This window comes from Etheostoma cragini, chromosome 1 (genome assembly GCF_013103735.1).
Source record: "Etheostoma cragini isolate CJK2018 chromosome 1, CSU_Ecrag_1.0, whole genome shotgun sequence".
In the NCBI taxonomy this organism is placed as follows: domain Eukaryota; kingdom Metazoa; phylum Chordata; class Actinopteri; order Perciformes; family Percidae; genus Etheostoma; species Etheostoma cragini.
Genome location: NC_048407.1, coordinates 20,739,083 through 20,757,203, shown reverse-complemented (window position 1 = coordinate 20,757,203; position 18,121 = coordinate 20,739,083). Strand labels below are relative to the sequence as shown.

The 18,121-nt window shown below is 41.2% G+C and overlaps 1 protein-coding gene and 1 long non-coding RNA gene across 2 annotated transcripts in view; one reads left to right on the top strand and one right to left on the bottom strand.

Annotated features, from left to right (window-relative positions):
- Positions 1-822: 822 nt before the first annotated feature.
- Positions 823-17,639, bottom strand: LOC117943096 (stereocilin). Its single transcript, XM_034869018.1, has 28 exons — positions 16,522-17,639; positions 15,058-15,082; positions 14,362-14,947; positions 13,231-14,118; positions 13,039-13,101; positions 12,820-12,945; positions 12,314-12,480; positions 12,044-12,230; positions 11,596-11,708; positions 11,006-11,138; positions 10,727-10,909; positions 10,318-10,356; positions 10,058-10,234; positions 9,596-9,745; positions 7,664-7,722; positions 7,417-7,540; positions 7,181-7,263; positions 6,961-7,096; positions 6,270-6,472; positions 5,658-5,748; positions 5,386-5,557; positions 5,047-5,216; positions 4,609-4,764; positions 3,796-3,938; positions 2,749-2,897; positions 2,420-2,517; positions 1,184-1,331; positions 823-986 (listed from the first exon to the last, which is right to left on the bottom strand). The coding sequence occupies exons 1-28, from the start codon at positions 17,504-17,506 to the stop codon at positions 907-909; spliced, it is 5,634 nt and encodes a 1,877-aa protein (XP_034724909.1). The 5' UTR covers positions 17,507-17,639; the 3' UTR covers positions 823-906.
- Positions 13,699-18,121, top strand: part of LOC117943147 — a 16,584-nt gene continuing 12,161 nt past the window's right edge. The window contains exon 1 of the long non-coding RNA XR_004656296.1: positions 13,699-13,708. This is a non-coding gene — a long non-coding RNA (uncharacterized LOC117943147). The remainder of the gene's footprint in view (positions 13,709-18,121) is intronic.

Genomic DNA, 18,121 nt, shown 5'->3' with positions numbered 1-18,121 from the left:
AGACGGTGAACATGGGGCCCCTGTCCTGGAGCAGTTACAGTTGCTTTGCCTAGTTGGTAATCTGGCCTCTTTCCTTCTACATCGTCCTATATTTAGCTGAGACTACCAGTGGTCTCTGGATTTTACTCTCATTTGGAATGCAGTACCACAAACAAGAAAGCAAAAGTATCTGCAGGCAGGAGCATTTTTACCCATTACCCATTTTTTACCAATTACATCTTTTATGTCCAAAAGTAAAAAAAAAAAAAAAAAAAAAAGAAGCACACATTTTCCAAGTATTACATAATTAACTGTATAGAAATATACTAAACATTATATAATTAAGTGAATGTCAGTTTGTAGTTGATAAAACAGGGGACAGGCAGTTTACTTTGAAAGGAATGATACATCAAATCTGCAGTTTTGCTGAAATGAAAATAACAAACTACTGCAGATCCTGGTAGAAGGTAGTAGATCCTAGGTCGCCATGGAGGTCACGGGGGCCATGGTAGATGGTAGGCCAACATTTTTTTTAAATAAATAGGGTAACGATTTCAACCTTCTTTTATAGACCCCAATGTCTGTTTAAGGGAAAGGTTTCAAGATATTTTATTCAATAAAATATAATCTCAGGTGTGTTTGCTTGATCACACAACCTGTAAAGTTTGGAAAGCCCCTTTCATTTATCAAATAATCATAAACCATTGCATTGTTTCCATTGATTGTTCTAACAAAAAATATTACACATGCTGCACTACAACTACGTACACTTATTTACATAGTGTCAAGATGTGCAGTAGAGCACAATCAAGAGTGAAGTAAATTTAAGGACCAACACACAAAGGAAACAGAACAGTTATTTATTTGTGAGTACAAATATGATGATACCAAGGGGGGTCAGGGGACAAGTAGATTCATTCCAGCTTGTTAAATAAGTTGCAAAAAAAAGAGGCACAGAGCCAGTGAGCGTATAGTGAAGCTGTCGCCTACTGGAGCCGAGTTTCTCCCTGTTGAAGCAGACAAACAGAGCATTTATCACCACCTTATAAACACAACATAAAAGTCAGATTGGTTAGTGGGAACAAGGATTAGTATATGCGCTAACAAACACTTCCTCAGATAAATAAAATAACTATAACAGTCTTATTATGAAGGAGGTTGTTAAAAGGACATTTTGTCTCCATAATGTGTTTTCAAGGCACACCTCTTAGCTCCAGCAGGACGTCTCCTTCGTATCGAGCGAGTCCGACAGCGTGCCTTTGCTCGGTGTCCAGCTCTGCCCACTGCTCCTCGGTGACAGCCCACGCTTGCTCCGCACTCAGCCACGACATCTGAACAGCACTGAACACCACCTGTCCGACACACACCCAACACACATACTGACTTATTCCAACAGGACACTATCAAGTGAGAGGAGGAACTCTGTATTTTCATTTTTCACATAACAGTTGAACAAATGTTCCGTAAAATGTACTATACTTCAGTTTCTTTATGTGTGTGTGATATTTAAACATTCAACACACAGTACATGCTCAATATGTAGGGTTCACTAAATATCCTTCTTCCCAAATTAGATCATGTATTCTACATGACCATTACTTCAGTTTTTTGCCTCACTAATTATGTATATTCTTATATGTGTACCATGCCCGATTGCCAATAAGTCTCTGAGCCAGTCATCCATTACATAACAATCATATTCTGTATTTTCCAATGTCTGTCTGTTGTGTGGGTTTGTGTGGGTCGTGGGTTTGCTTTTGCTTTACATTGTAAGTTGCAGATTCAGCCAGTTTCAGTAAGAGTTGTTGTTGAGTTTGTGTTCTGTCTTTTTTATGTGTATGTTGTTGAGTTTAATGTCTTTTAAAGGCCCATCTAGGGACGGGTATTGCAAATTAGCTTTGGCTATAAATGTTGTGGTGTGTGGCATAGGTTTGTGCTACATAGTTGTTCCTATACAAATAAACATGAAATGATTTAAGTAAATAAGTAATTTGCAGAAAGAAAAACATTAAAAAAATGTTTTTTTTCAGTTATATTTTTATAGCATATCCCAACAATATCTTTTTAAATATCCTAATAATGTATTAAACACTTCTGTAAATCAATGACAGTTATTGTGAGGAAAACTACGTAACATTTGGTTTGGATTTAGTTATATCTACAAATGGTAAGTTGAAAAAAAAAAAAGTTGATAAAAGTAGCTTATGTATGAAAAAGAAAAAAACTAAAATATGTGTTCATAGTTACATCATATTTTATAGTTTATGAGACCATAATTGTTATAGAAGTTAAACGTTATATCCCAAATTGGAACAATTCAGCCAAATTTGCCAATAGCTCTACTTTATAAGTAGCACTATTGGCAAATTTGGCTGAATTGTTCAAACTTCTATACTGAAACTAAACAATGAATAGTCCTAAAATCATGGGAGAAACTCACTGCCATCTTTTTTGGAGACATCAGGGCGATGGCTTCTGGGGTGATTCCCTCCATTTGTTCTTGTACCAGAGCCGACAGCACCATGTCCTCCAGGCCCACTAAACAGAGACACAAACATTGCATAGTCAGACAATTAATGCTCCTCACATCAAATCACAAGAAGTATGAAAGTTTTCCTAAACTTTTTATACCCTCAGGGAATCTTTTAATTGCTCCTATCCATCCAAAAAAACTACTCTCATATTCCTCGCTCTTTGGGGGGAAAAAAACAATAAAAAAAGTTAATTACAAAATGTTTGTATCCCGAGGGATGTTGTTTTCTACTGTACCTGCAAATGTTCCAATTTCCGTGAAAACTTCTGGTCCCCAAGCACTGACTGGACCAAAGGCCTCAGGTCTGGACAAACGGCTTGTCAGTGCTTCCATCTGCTGCTCTGTGCATGGCAGGGACATCTCCCGCAGGAAAACGACCGCCATACTGCAGAGTCAGGGAAAAAATTAGGACTTTATCCTCCTCTGGGGGTATGCAAAATGTTTTATGAGGGTGGTGCTGCTAATAAATGTGCACCAGCCTCCTGTTAGTAAGCATCTGTTAACAGCTGGATGTGAAATCAATTGATGACTCTCTGAAACCTAAAGCAGTTCTTTCACGGCATTTGAAGGATTTCACTGCCGCTAAGTACTGCTATGTAGGTGCATAATGTCCTTACTACCTTGTATACAAATTAGCAGTATTTGTCAACACCTTCAACAAATACATCCATTTTTGTTTATGCTCCACTTTGTTTTGATGCCATAGAATAGAATGTAATGTCTTTATTGTCAATATACACAAGTACACAGTACCTGTGTACCATTTAACTGTATTTTATAAATATATACTGTATATCATAAGTATTGTGATTACATATAGCTGAGCCTTCTTTTATAGCTATTACAACTATTGTTTAGTTTTGTTGTGCTAGAGGAAGTTTATACTTTTTGTCAGAGATCTTCAACAGGAGGTCCGTGACCCCTATGAGGTCCTAAGTGTTAGTTCAGGGGGGCCGCCAAAAACATGATTTTTTTTTCTTCAAACATTAAAAAGTCTGAAAATATTTGTGTACCTATTTGTGAAAAAACAAATGTATTTATATATTGAAGATGAGCTTACCATAGGTCAGCTAGCCACTATTGCAGCCGTACAGTTAAAGACAGGGTTAAAGATTCACTGTGTCTTCCCGACGTATGTTTGATGTAAAAACATAATGTTTATCCATTGGGCCCAGTTTAGTATGCAATTCAATTGTACACAATATATGCAAGAGGGGGTTCCTACTCGGTTTCTCCTTAAGGGTCCCTGGTTAATGTATGTATGCTTTATGTATTTGACTGACCTGAGGTTGTAGGAGCTCAGTCTTTTGATCTCTGAGGGGTACAGACCACACATCAGATGGCCACATGTTGCCAGATCAACAGTTGTTAACTGCTCTACTCTTAGTTTGCGTTTCCGCATCATACTTAAAATCACCGCTCTCATCTGAAAAAAACCAAACAAAGAAACAAATTGAAACCTTAAACAGACACTAATGGACAATTTTAATAGCCTAGAAATCTAGACGCACCCTAGCAGCAGCAAACGTAATTTGCCGCTAGGGTCAGTCTAGGAACTCTCCATTGGCTTAAGAGCTGGAAAATCAAATTCTGGTCTGGCCAATCACATTGTGTATAGAGTTGGTGGGTGGGCTTAACATAAATACAGCAAAGACAGTTCCGCATAAATTCTCTGCTACTTAAAAACAAAGAAGATAGCTGCTGATACTGCTGCTGGCGAACAATAGTCTTTCGAATTGGCTTTGGCCACGACTCTGGAAGACTTAGAGTTAAGCACTGAAGTCTTCTTATAAAAGGAAGATGTGTTCTGAGTTTTGCCGATCAGATACAGCAAAAGTTGCATCTATCAACAGCAAAAGTTGCATCTATCAACTAGCGTTGCTCGTTGGTTGTTTATAGTATTATCCTATTGCCTGCAGAGGGAATTTGAAAGACAACCATTTATCCCGCCCTTCAGATTGAGCCATGCCAATGGAGAGTTTCCTGACCCACCATCTTGATGTGGGTCTGGCTTGTCAGGCTACATGTTTAAGTCTTCAGGAGGAAAATCTTTGTAATTATTTAAAGTTTTACATCAGCGTAAAAAAATTCAAAACCTTTTTAGGGCTCCAGTCTGTCAGTGTCCCCAAATGTGCCAACACACCCAGATCAGTGGGACTGGCATCATGCAGCTCTCTTTCTCCCATCTCAGTCACGACTGGGCCCAGAGCCAGCACCTGATCTGCCCTCAGCTCTCTCACTGGACTGAAGGACTGGATTGAGTGAAGAACCAGAACATGTTTCAACCACATATAATGTTGATGTTAAAACACGACATTACATTATGTCCTGGTAGCCTAGATGCGACTACCTGCTCAAAAACTACACCACAAATTGACATAGTATTGTACTTTGATGTTTAGATACACTTGATGGGAACAAGGTCATAGCTGGGAGGTAGAAAGAACTGCTGCACCACAAGGCAGACTTTGAGGCAAGATGATGATTTGATTAATTCACCTTAACTTCATGTGGTCTTTCGCAGTTTTACTGACCTGTCTGAGTTTCACCCACAGTGCGCGGCGCTGCTCAGGGTTCATTGAAGTGTCCTGAGCAAAAATGTCTACACACTGTTTCAGATCCTCCTGTGACATGCGGCTGAGCTGAGTGGATGTCCAAGCTGAAGGAAACGTCCCTCTGATGTCTGCACAGCTTGGCACTGGCACTGCACAAAGAGACGCCAGTGAATTCAGTGCACTGATATAATTAAGAACTTACACAAAGCACTCAACCCAATATTACAACAGACTTAGACTTCTCTTTATTAATCTTTTTGGGATGACTCCCGCAAGGAAATTGAAAACAGCTGCCTTGTGGTGAAATATTAATTTAACCTTTTGCCCTCCTGTTCCGTGCTTTGACAATCCCTCGAATGAGACTCTTAGTCTGCTGTCTCTGATGATGTTGGTCCATACACTGGGTAACACAGACTCCACCCACCACACTGTCCTCCCAGTGACTTTGACCCACCAGGACCTGCTCTACTGTGTCTTTATTCAACACTGTCTGCAAGAAGGAAAGACATACTATCATGCTATGTTTTAGAAAACCATTTAAATGCAATGAAATTAATTATTTGCTTGGACTGATGCTTTTGCCAGTTTACCAGTGGGATGGAGTTAATCTGCTTTGTTGAAAGAGAAAACACCAGCCTGTCCAAAAGTTCCACATCCCCAACGCGCCATTTGGATGGCTCCCTAGCAAACAAGTACACACATCTCCAGTCAGTCAGCCCACCACTTTGGGCCGGACTGAAATATTGCAACAACTGTTGGAAGGACTGCCATTTGTACAGACATTCATTCTCCTCAGAGAATATTTCTTAATGGCTTAGGTCATCATCGGAGTTTTGTACTAGTATCACCACAATGTTCAAATATGTGGTTTTGAGTGAAATATATCAACAGCTGGATGGTGGAAAATGTGCTACACGCATTTATGTTCCCCTAACACCATCATTAGGTTGATATTTGAATGTGTCTGTTATTTTTAACCAAATACCTACAAAAGTAATGAAATTCCCATCAGCCTCAGCTGTTTTTTTGTCTTTGATTCAGTTGATTAGTGTGTCAATGATTAGAAGTCAATCTCTTAAAATAGTTTTTACAGAGCCAACGACCCTTTTAAAATAATGACTGAAATTAAGCTCTGGACATATTATTGATTCATAACTACGACATGTCGTGTTTTCTTCAGCAGATGTGCTGGTTTTATTTACCCGAGCAGGTCTTTCTGAGTAAGCAGAGCACTAATATCTCTCACAGCCTCTTTAGGAAGGCAGAAACTTCTCATCTCCTCCAGCCGCAGAGCCAGAGCTCCTCTGTCCACCAGAGCCAAACTGTCCCGGTCTAAGAAAGGCAGTAGAGGCCCCAGGAAGTCCAGGGTGGTGCCATCAATCTTCCCCTCAGCCTGAGAAGAGCCCTGCAGAGCAGCACATACAGTCAGTGGGTCTTACAGGGATTTCACAGGAGGAAGACGGTTTTTCTTTGTGTGTGTGTGTGTGTGTGTGTGTGTGTGTGTGTGTGTGTGTGTGTGTGTTTTCCTGAGGAGCCTGAACTAATATATATGGTTTGTTTTTTCTGCCCCATAAATGTGTTAATACCAATCAAATATATGAGTCACCATCACTGACGCACACCCTGATTTCATTAAACCAAAAATAGCATCTCTGAGTTCCAGTTCTGAATGCTCACAGTGCTGCTTCTTCATCTTAATGGCGCTGAGGATAATTTAGATTTAGATGATTTCTGTTTCTTTATTTTTTTATACACTTCTTTTTTTATAAATTATATGCAATTACATGTTTTTTTTTAATTACACTAAAACACATAGCAATGTGCCAACTCCTGCACATCATGTAAGGCCATGCAGTAAACCCGGTATTTGTGTAGTTAATGATGGTGTTTTACCAGCTCAGTTACAGCTTTCTCTGCTAAATTAGTCTGCTTGTAATGTGGCATTCTGAGGAAATCAGCAAAGTGTGCCTGGATGTGGTCCAGAATGGCTCTGAAAGATGCATTAGAGAGGTCCTCTATCATCGTCACTCTGGAAAAGAACAGAGCAGAGGTATGATTGTAGTTATCTTTGGATAAAATGTGAAATATTTACATTTAATAACAAGATGCTTACGGTAAAGTTGCAGCAAACCCAGAGCTCAATGCACTGAGGTTGAGTTCAGGTTGTTTTCTCAGTTCGTCTATGATACATTTCCGCTGGTAACACAGCCAAAACACATCTGAACTTGTTAGAATGTAACATATTTTTGTGATTTGTAATTTGAAATATGACATCAACAACAAACTAATGAATCATGGCTGCGTATCAGAGACTATGATAAAGAGTCTGAGGAAGTGTTTGTTCCTCACCAGAGCGGGTCTCATGCCTCCAGGCAGCTCACTAACAAACTGAAGCAGTTCTGCGAAATCTGTATCATTGCTCCAAAGCCTCAAAAAGTCACAACTCATTCCACTGGCAATATGACCTAGATCTCTACAAGTTAAAGACAGGAGGTTATTTAAATTGTATACTTACTGAGTATCTGACCAAACTGCTAAATTACTTACTTACTAACATGACAGATCTAAATGTTCTGGTGCAATACATCCAACTTACCTCACACTCTTGCTGGTAATGTTTTTAAATTTGTGGATCCTTTTGAACAAAAGCTGAGCCTGTCCACACAAAAAGAAAAATGTCTGACTTTGCATTTTAATTGTTTTATCTTAGAACAAACAATATTTTAATTAAAGAAGATAAATTAGATTGTTGTTATTACACAATCTGTTTTGCATGTGTTGTGGAAGTTTTCTGTACAGCAGGACAGGAGAAGCTTTGAAGTAAAACTTTGTTGAAACAAATATAAAGACAGCTAAAAAAAAGAACTGAGTTGGTCTTTGATGAATTAATTATACTTTTTAAAGCATAAATGGTGAACCAACTTCACAGAGTTAAGAGAAGTAACAGTGTTAGTGTCTGGCAAAGTTAAACAGAAAAGAGAAAAAGGTCTTATATTCCTTTTTCCCAGACCAGAGGAGACCTTGTTTGGAACATGCCTAATCTTAGCAAAACAGTAAATCATAACACAGAGACAAGTTGGAGCCGTTTCTACGTCTTTTCTGCATCTGTCCCCCATGCCCCAGTGTCTCTACCAGTCGTTTATCTTAGCTGCAAAAGACAACCTGGTGTTGTTTGGTCACCTACAGTGAGAAAATGTCCCGGCTCTGCACCCTTTATCAATAAACATAGCTCTGTATCTTAACATCTGTATCTTTCAGACCACAGGGCACTGGACTTCAATGGGTGATGAGTCAACAGACTGTTGTCAACTCTGCTTTCAGGGAGGGCACATACACAAGTCATTTAACACAAAAACATAGTAAATTAATGACGTGAATAATAATACAAGAATATTATAGAAGGCTACATGAAATCATGCTTAAATGTAAGCACTTGCCCACAAGTCAGACACATATTTTGGTAGATGTGAAGGTATAATAACATAGTGAGCATACTAAGTAAAAAAAAATTTTAAATGACATGCATACTGTTTGAATCCTTTCAAAATAAATAATAATGATAATAAAAATGTATTTGCTTGCTATATAAAGGACTAAATACATACTTCAAAAAGAGTGCTTTTAACTCTAAGGGCGTTGAGTGTTTTTGATGATCCCGGCATCATCCTTTTAAAGCCAGCGTTCCAAAACATTCATGTATCCCAGAGGATGAACTCTTTCCATTTTGAATACTGCATGAGTTTTCCTTTTGTGCCACTGTCAGACTCAGACTGTAGTATTATACACAAAACCTCTCAGAATCTAACAGGCAGCTTGACATGATGTTAACCATTAGACTCAGCACTGGTAAAACTCTAAAGAATAGTAAAATTGTCATTGTATTGTTTCTTCCATCCAACTGTTGGATGTCTTTGAGTGTCTTAATGCACTGTGTGTGATGAACATTACTAACTCAAACTGGACTCACACTTGTCTTCTCGGTAGCTTTGGCAAAGTGCAATACATCTTTTAAACTCGTAATTACATCCATTATGCCCCGAACAGCAATTTGCACATTGTATGCATGCATGTGTTTAAAAGAGCGCACTTTTTAATTATTACTTATAACTCTTATCTGAGTACTTGTACTTGTGATGTTTATTTCTTTGCAATATTCTTTTTACAGTGTTTCAAACGGCAAAGGGCAATTGTTATTGATTTGACTCGGGTCTTGTTAGGCCGAGAAAAGAAGGTGAAACACACACTTGGCTGTGACTATATCCCTTTAAGGTAGCCATTATTAATTTATGCTACACTCCACACCATTGTACTACATCCAAACTAATTAGCTTGATGGCAGCTGATGCGTGAGGCGTATTAATATCCTGAAAGGCTCATCTGAAGCATAACCAATGAGTTGAAGATTAATGGGAGCAAAGACCAAAGCTGGTAACATTTTCTTCTTTAGTTGGAAAACTGCCAATCTATTGTTGTCATATAGACTTATTGCACAACAGCACACGCAGGTAGGTTAAAGTAAAATGTGCACCTGCTGTGGCGACCAGGGAATGTCTCTGTACAGGCTGACATCATTCAGGATGGTTTCTTCATTTAAGGTTTCTATCAGCTTCCTCAGAGGGACAAACGGTAATAGACAGTTTACCTGCTGAGTGATGCTCTGCAAGTCTCTGTGTAGAGCCTGTTACACACAACAACAAAGAAACCAAAAGCCCTTAAAGGCAACACAAAGCAGGTATCACACATGTGGATTTAAAGAACGTGTTTTGCAAACCCTAGTGCCAGATTAGTTAGGCCAAAGTTTTTTTTGTTTTTACTTAATGTGATATTTTCCAGTAAGTTAACCTATAAGAGTAAAAATGAACCTATCCACCTGTATTGTGTCAATCTACTTTTAGTGTGACAACAAGGTGAGCCACAGCTAATTATAAGGAGAGATGAAAAGATAAGAGAAGTGATAAGTGTTAATGAAGACTGAGAATAGCACCGTCACCTCCTGCATTGCATTGTAAAGCATGGCTCTTTGGCCAGGCTTAAGCTCAGTTAGCAGTGCTCTCCAGCACTGGCAGTGGGCAGCTCCACTGATCTTAGGCCACTGGAGGTCCTTGAGCACAGCAGGGGAGAGACCAGAGAGTAACGGCTTCAGTCTGCACAGTTTATCCATGGTGAGCTGGCAGAAAGATAAAAACCCAGTGATGATAGTGCAGCTGGCTGAAATTCAGCCAAAAGAAGATTTTGAAAATGTCTACTTACATTGGTGTCCTTTGAAATGTTGGATAACATTTGAAAAGCCTGAGGAAAGTATTGAAGAATTAAGATGAATGTTGAATGTTTATCCTCCTCTTTTCTCTAGAAACTTGGCAGCAAATGAATTACATTTCTGACAAAAAAATCCCCAAAGTGCTGATTACTGTCAAGGCTTTTCTTTTTAGTAATGTATAATATTTCTTTGCAACATCTTAGAGAAAAATGCTCTTTTGATCTTTTCAATCAAATTTGAAAACTTTCAAATAAATGCAACTGATTTTATACATTTACAGTTACACTTGAGACCGAGCTTACTATTATCTACTACAAAATGGTGGAGAACATTTAACAACCTCGCGTACGATAGGAATGATAAGAAGTCACATGTAAAATTAAAAACAAATTCCATGCTGACCTGTGCTGGGGAATATCTGTGTAATCCTGGTTGTGAGAGGACATCCAGTAGTTGCTGTGAGGGGAGTGACAGTAGGAAGGAAGCTCTTAACTGAGGTAACAGACCGCTGAGGGCAGACAGCTCTGCGGGAGCCATGCTGCTGATGTTCAGGGTCTCAATGGCTGGTATCAACCAAGAGGACAGCTGCACGTAAAACACAGTTCAACAGAGTTAGTCAGATATTGAAGATTTTAAAGCAGATTTTCTGTAGTGAGCTACTAGAGAACATGTGCTGTTTACCCTGCCGCTGGTACTGATGAACCCCTTGGACACGCACTGAGCCAGCTGCTGCCAGAGAGTCGAGGACACAGATGAGTCCTTGAGAAATAAACCTAGGTCCACCGGATCCAGGTAACATGCAAGGACTCCTAACCTGCAAAAAGACATTTGCTATCACTTATTTTCTATTTTGGGGCATTTTTGCCTTTATTGTATAGCAGACAGGAAACAAGGAGAGAGAGAGAGAGAGAGAGAGAGAGAGAGAGAAGTGATGTATTTTCCCATACCTGATCCAGCACCACACATCAATACCTAAACAAACTATGACGTAACTCAATGGTGCCATTCTTGGATGTCAACAAATAATCTACGGGATCATTTCAAATCGGGCAACACCTATGTCACGTATGTCCTCAGATTATGAAACTTTTTAATTCAAATATAGTACAATGGCAAACACAAACACATATCAACACCGACTGCAGGACAGAAGCTCTGATTAAGAACCATGACATGGAAACATATTGGAGTGTGATGAAGTACTGTAATCAGATGATTCAGCCTTTCAGTGATCATAAAGGTGGACATAAACATTAAATACTGGGTCCCACCTTGATATGTTATCACCGGGAAGAATCTTGTTGCTGAAGAGAGTCCGGAGCACATGACGCCCCCTTACAACATCCAGACTAGTGTTGCCTAGCAACTCTACCAGAGGAGTTAGCTAAAGAAGACAAGAGATAAAATGTTGAAACAAGCCAAAAACAAATTTTGGGGTAGTAAAGTGATGTTTTAGTGGTTGATGATGGATAGCATGTTTCTCAAAGAATCTACAATAAAAAGTTTAACTGCGTTGATTCACATATGTTTAATATTTGTTAAACTATTCTACATCAGTTAGTCGTTGAGCCCTGTATGCAAGTATTTGGTTCACATGTATTTAAGTACCTCTGTAAATTGTCAACTGGTCATGTAAGAACCCAAATCAATGACTTTATTAATCACTTCACCATATCTGAGATTACTAACATCTGTGAGAGAGCTACAGCAGAAGATTACCTGTTGTGATGTTAGTTGCTGAAAATGACTGACTGGGAGGTAAGGCAGAAGTGGGAGGATGGAACTGAGGAAGTATGGTGGCCACGTCGGGACATCGCCCACCACACTTGACTGCAGGAGTCTTCTTACAAAGGCCTTTTTCTGCAGCGACTTCATCCCTGAGCTGTGTTCACGAATGGCTGTCAACCTAAAGAGCAACACAGAAGCTGTTACTGTCAGAACAGTTAGATATATCAAACTAAGCGCAACTGTCTTGTGTCAGTGACTCACACGCTGTCGTTGACTATCAGGGAGGCTGGGAAGCTCATGATATCAGAGACAGACATATAGGGAATAAACTGAGACAGGTCCACAAACAATTCAGGGGTCACTCGGGGGAACTTATGGATGAAAGCAGCAGTCATTGTTTCCATGGCCTGCAACTCTTTTTGAGACGCCTGACAGAGAAAACAAAAGAGAGGGACTCAAACTGATGTTCATTCAATTTGGCCTCCAACTATGCAAGTGCGGTGACACACAGTAGATAAAATAGATACAGCACAAGAGATTACAATAAAGTAGAACTGTAGTCAACAGAGAAATGAGAGTTTTTACCTACACAATTACTTACTTATTAGAAAGACTGAATCAATAATAGTACACTCTATTTGGTTAATGTCAATGTCAATGTCATATTTATTTATATAGCACATTTCCAAGGCCGAGGCCTACCAAAGTACTTTACAGTAAAAACCACAAAAAAAAATAAAATGAAATTGGAGTGTTTGAGAACATACCTGGCCAGTTTCAACTTGTAGCTGGTCCCAACTTTGGTGCATATGGGAGAGAAATCTTTTAACATCATCTTTTTCAGCAGACATCACTAGAGTGCGAATGCTGTCTCTTGGCATCTGGAGGTACTCCTGGCGAGACAAAGTGATTTGCCTAAAAATAAAGTTCACTGAGCTGATCTGATGTGAACGTTTAAATGTGAGTGTAGCTGCAGAGGCCAGTACCTGCAGCAGAAACCTCAGAGCAGAGGAGTTGTCGTCCCGCTGGATGAGGTCCCACAAGACAGGCTAATGTAACAATAAAACAAATTATTCACTCTTTACTTTTTGTATGTGTTTTTGTGGTTGTGTGTGTGTGTGTGTGTGTGTGTGTGTGTGTGTGTGTGTGTGTGTGTGTGTGTGTGTGTGTGTGCATACACTGAAGCAGCTTAGAAGGTCCTCTTTGAGAGTGGCGTTCTGCTCTCTGCGGAGGAAGACTCCAACGGTGTGGAGTACGCTCATGGAGGCTTCTGGCTGCAGTGCGACCCAGGAGGTGTTGTCAAGGAGACTGGAGAGAAGGATGGCCTGACCCAAACCTTGTCTCGCCTCTCTTTCCCCCTCGTCCAAACCCGAAGAGAGCCCCACCATGAAGTCAAGGACTCTCAACACATATCCCAGTGCCACTAAAAAACCCTCACGCTCCCCTCCCTCAACCTCACACACACTTATTTTGTGTAGAGCTTCAACAAGCATTGGAGCCGGATCCACACACAGCCGGGATGTGTCAAATTCATACGGCGCTGGGAGCATGTCAAAAAACCTCTGCAGCAGGCACTTCCTGCCCTCCTGTTCTTCCTGAAGATCAGCACAGAAATCAGCAAACTGAGGCACTGATGTTAACAGCTGATTGTAGAGTGTGGCATTTAGACAAATGTACTCTCTAAATCCGTGTTTCTGCCCACAGAGCTCTAGGCGGGTGGAGTTTGTGAAATGATGCACAGCCCACATCCTGTACTGACAAGTCTCCTCATTGGTGTCAACATGGGAGAAGTTGTGTATTTTGGAGCAGTACGCGGCAGCCCAGCTACCCTCTGGCAAGGATTGATGCGAGTCAAAGGACCCACTCCCGCACAGAGCTGAGATCAGGACAGAGTTGTTGGGCAGGAAGCAGTGTCTGAAAGCCTGGGCACTAAGCAACCTGCTGCCCAACTGGGCCAGGCAGTCCTCATCGAGTACCGGACTTTCTGTTGCCTCACCTGTCAGCTGCACGCACAGGTCGTCTATACTCGTCAGGTTAAAAAAATGATAGTCCCTTGTCAGTGCAGCCTGCAAATATTAAAGTTAGAATAAGTTATAATGAACAAGCAATGCGTTCCTATGTCCTTGTGTTGTTTGTAACTGTGAATGTTATGTTTTCTAAATAAATAAAATTGATCACAAAAAAGGTTATAATGAACAAGCAATGTACAGATGCATCTACATATTTCCCCAGTACGTCTTGTCAAGCCACAGACATTTAGCAAAACGTTCCCAGAAAACACTTAAACACTTTAAAAAGTGACCCATTACCTGATGTGCTCTCTGCAGCCAGAAAGAGGAGTTGGCACACACTGTGTTGTTGAATTCATGGGCAAAGTACTCACTGCAGACATGAACCCAAAGGAAGTCCTCCTCAGCAGCAGACAGGTACCAAGCTGCATCAGAGCATGTGGCATGCAGGTCGAGCCCCATCTGGGCCTTTGCAGGATTAACTGACCCGTTCTCTCCTTCAAACAGTTTACAGTAGAGGAACACAGTGAAGTTGGAGACGCCTGTCAAGCCCGGGATGGATTCATTACACGCTGCCTCCAGGATTTCTATAGAGGTGTAGTACTCCATCTCTCTCTGCTGCTTGTTGCTCTCTGTCGATCTTGCTGTAAGTGGCAGGTTCAGGCGGGAGCGGTGAGGTGTGGAAGAGAGGTCATGAAGGCGTTTTTGTTTGGAGATTGTTTGTGAAGAGGGGCCTGTTTTTGGAGATGACTGGGCCGGTGATAGTCGTGATCTTAGTTCATCTGCTTCGGTGGAGGGGCAAGACAGGAATGGGAGTGAGCTTGGGAGACCATGGGAGCTAACGCCCAAAGCCTGGGTGTTCCACGTCACATTATGTTTTATGCCCCTACATGTGCGAGATCAATGGTAGAAATGTGAATTCTAATTATGTCATAATTTACTGTCAAACGTGTGGACTGCAATGATATAGTGAGTCACATTCCTCCAATACCTTACCATAGTATCAGTTGTCTCAGGTCACCTTCAAAAAGACAGATGAAAAGCACATATTAACAGAAAATCAAAGTGAATGAGAGGTTCAAAAAACAACAGGGAGCCCCTGCAGTACACAATCATGCCTGATGCAATAGTGCAGCTCATCTAACAATGCCCGAGATATAATGTTACTGACATCAATGAGAGGATAAAGAGATTAGCTGGGCCAACAACAGATGCTTTCACCAGCCAGGATGATTATAAAGATTGTAAAGCAGTGTCAGTCACTGTCACTGTCCCTCCTGTATCTTTCAGGTGATATCAGGCCACTTTAGAAGTATACTGAATTTGCTCTAGGGCACTCGTTGCTGCAAGAAATTAATTGTATATTGTATTTATTTAATTACGGTTCAAACTGCGAAGCGGTCGAACCCTTTGTCGGTTTTAGTTATTAGTGTTATTATTAATATTATTATTTGGTGTCTGCCGTGCCGGTTTAACTTCCTGTGAGCTGGAATGAGCTAGAAACATGAAACTTGGGGCAATAAACAAAGTGTGCTGTTTGTCCAATCATTACAAAGCATGCAGGATATGTTTTATAACGACGTTGGACGAAGATGCTATTGCGAAAAAAGGTTGGAACCCGGCAATCACCGCTTGCGGCTATATTTGGTTTGGTTTCCTAATATCTGAAAACTGTGTATAGCAAGGTTTTCCTTGTTGGAGTTTGAAGCAAGGTTATTTTAAGTGTTTTGCACTTAATTTTGATATAGTTCTGTGGAGGAAAAAAAAATCACATGAACAGTTTCCATGTTTCCATGATGGCCTTTTTTGCCTTAAGATCCCAGAGAAAATGTGCATTGTAATTGGATGAACAATTTATTAAAAACAAATGAAATGAATAATTACTGTGTTTTGTTTAGCAAATAAGGTTGTGTTGTTCTATCTTAGCCAGTATTTTCTATATTTCTAAGCAGATTTTCTATGCTGTATGCTGATAAAATCCCTCGGGTCTCCCCTGACTGATTATTGGCCCCCACTGTGCCACCCAACTTAAAAACTTCTGGAATCACCCCTGAAACCAGGGCCAAACATAGGAGACTCTTATCAAGAGGTTTCCTCCGTGAATAACACTAAATACAATCCAGACAATGCACAGTTTACTTCTTTAACCTGTTATACGTTTGAACTGACACGTTGTTAAGTAAAACGGCACACTTGTCATATCATGCTTTTTTTCAGAATCATCCTCTGCAGCAAAGCATCCACGTGTTAGAACATATCAGCAGCATCTGGTACTGGAGGGTGCTCTTGTATAGAATGATTTTATGATCAGATTGTGTGTACGACTGCTTATTACTTGAACATCACTGAATGATGAGGAATGAGCCACGTTTTAACTCAGCGTCCTGTGTAATGTTACTAAGTTCTTACGTCTTAAGATTGTGCAAACAACCCCTAAGGCCAATCACCCCACATACTCACCAACTGAGCACCGGCCCCGAGCCTTGGGCTGTGGCACGTCCACCAGGCTGCTGACATCATCAAGCAGCGCCATGGTAACTTGTGACACTTTCTTTCTCAGGTTACCATAGACAGAACTACCCACTCTGTGCAGGAGTCCCCTTCTCAGCCCATCCAAACTCTGCACCAGGGCAAGGTTTTTCTGTGCAAATTGGCCACCTCGCTCTCCTCCACCTGAACGGGATAACGCCTGCAGCAGGAAACTTTGCATGGAGTCTAGATCATCCTCTGTGGCCATCAAGTCTTCCAGAGATTTATTTCTAGACAACCCATCCTGCCTCATGGCCTCAGGAGGCAAGCTGAAGGGCCTCAAACGTCCAAACACACTCCTGTGTTCAGCACCTTCCCCTGCTGGGTGTAAACTGACCACAGGCTTCCAGTTGCGTGTTTCTAGGAAACGCAGCAGCTGCTGAAGCCAGCTTACACTGAAGGCGCAGTCACCACGACCCTTTAGAGCACAGATGAAGCCCTGCAGGCCTGCACTGGCCTGACCATAGGTCCCACTGAGCAGAGCCTGCAGCGTAGCTTCAAACACAGCGCTTACTGTCCTCCAGTTCTGAGTTAAGAAAGTTAAGAGGGGCCTGTAGGGCTGACGCTCTGATACACTGATCAGACTCTGCATCAGCCCCAGGAGCCCGTCCCAGTGGGGGCTGCCCCGCAGGGACAAAAACCAGTCCTGCACTCTGACACTGGGTCGGGGTGGCACCCGGCCGTTCCACTGGTTCAGCGCCGCACTCCCTTCCGACTGGAGAAAGTAATGCAGCACCTTCTCCCACAGCTGTTCCTGGTCTGGCTCTGCCGGTTCCTCCTCCAGCTCGGCACCCATCTCTTGGAGGTACAGAGAGATGTTGTAGAGGAAGCCAGAGAGACGGTGCCTGTCAATTGGCTTGTTTAATGAAGGCAGGTTCTTGCTAGGAAATAGACCAAGTGTTTTTAGGCTCCCCATGATATTCCTCACCCAAGGGTGCTCAGACTGGCCTTGGTTTGTTTCTGGAGGAGCTTTCTGAGGTTTCCAACCACTTGCTGTACTCCATTTTGAAATGATCTCCTTAAGAATGGCATCTCTCTGGTCCTGTTTACCACCTTTTAAAAGAGTCCCAATTAGGGACAAGTTAAGCCAGCACCAGGTAATAAACACATGTAGTAATAAACACACAAATATTGTATGTAGCAACACGTTTTGGTGGTTCACTCACGTGTCTTCACCGGTGATCCTTGTGCCAGTAAAACAGCACAAACTATGATGCTTGTGAATGTAAGAGTGGCCATACCTGGCCCTTTCTCAGCCATCTTCATCTCATGGCAACATGCACAGTGACACAGTGGTGTCACATCTTTCTCTTCAGACTGTATTCCCTATTGATTTCACAAAACCCTGTGTTTAAACATACGTGGCTTTTTTTATTTTCAGCAGTGGGTGGACTCAAGGAGTAAAGTATCTGGAAGGAGGGATATTAAACCTTAATGACTGGCCACCACATCACCTTACCACTTTCACTGCACGGTCACTAAAACATGTATTAGTAATGTACTTAACTTATGAAAACTATGACGCTTTGAT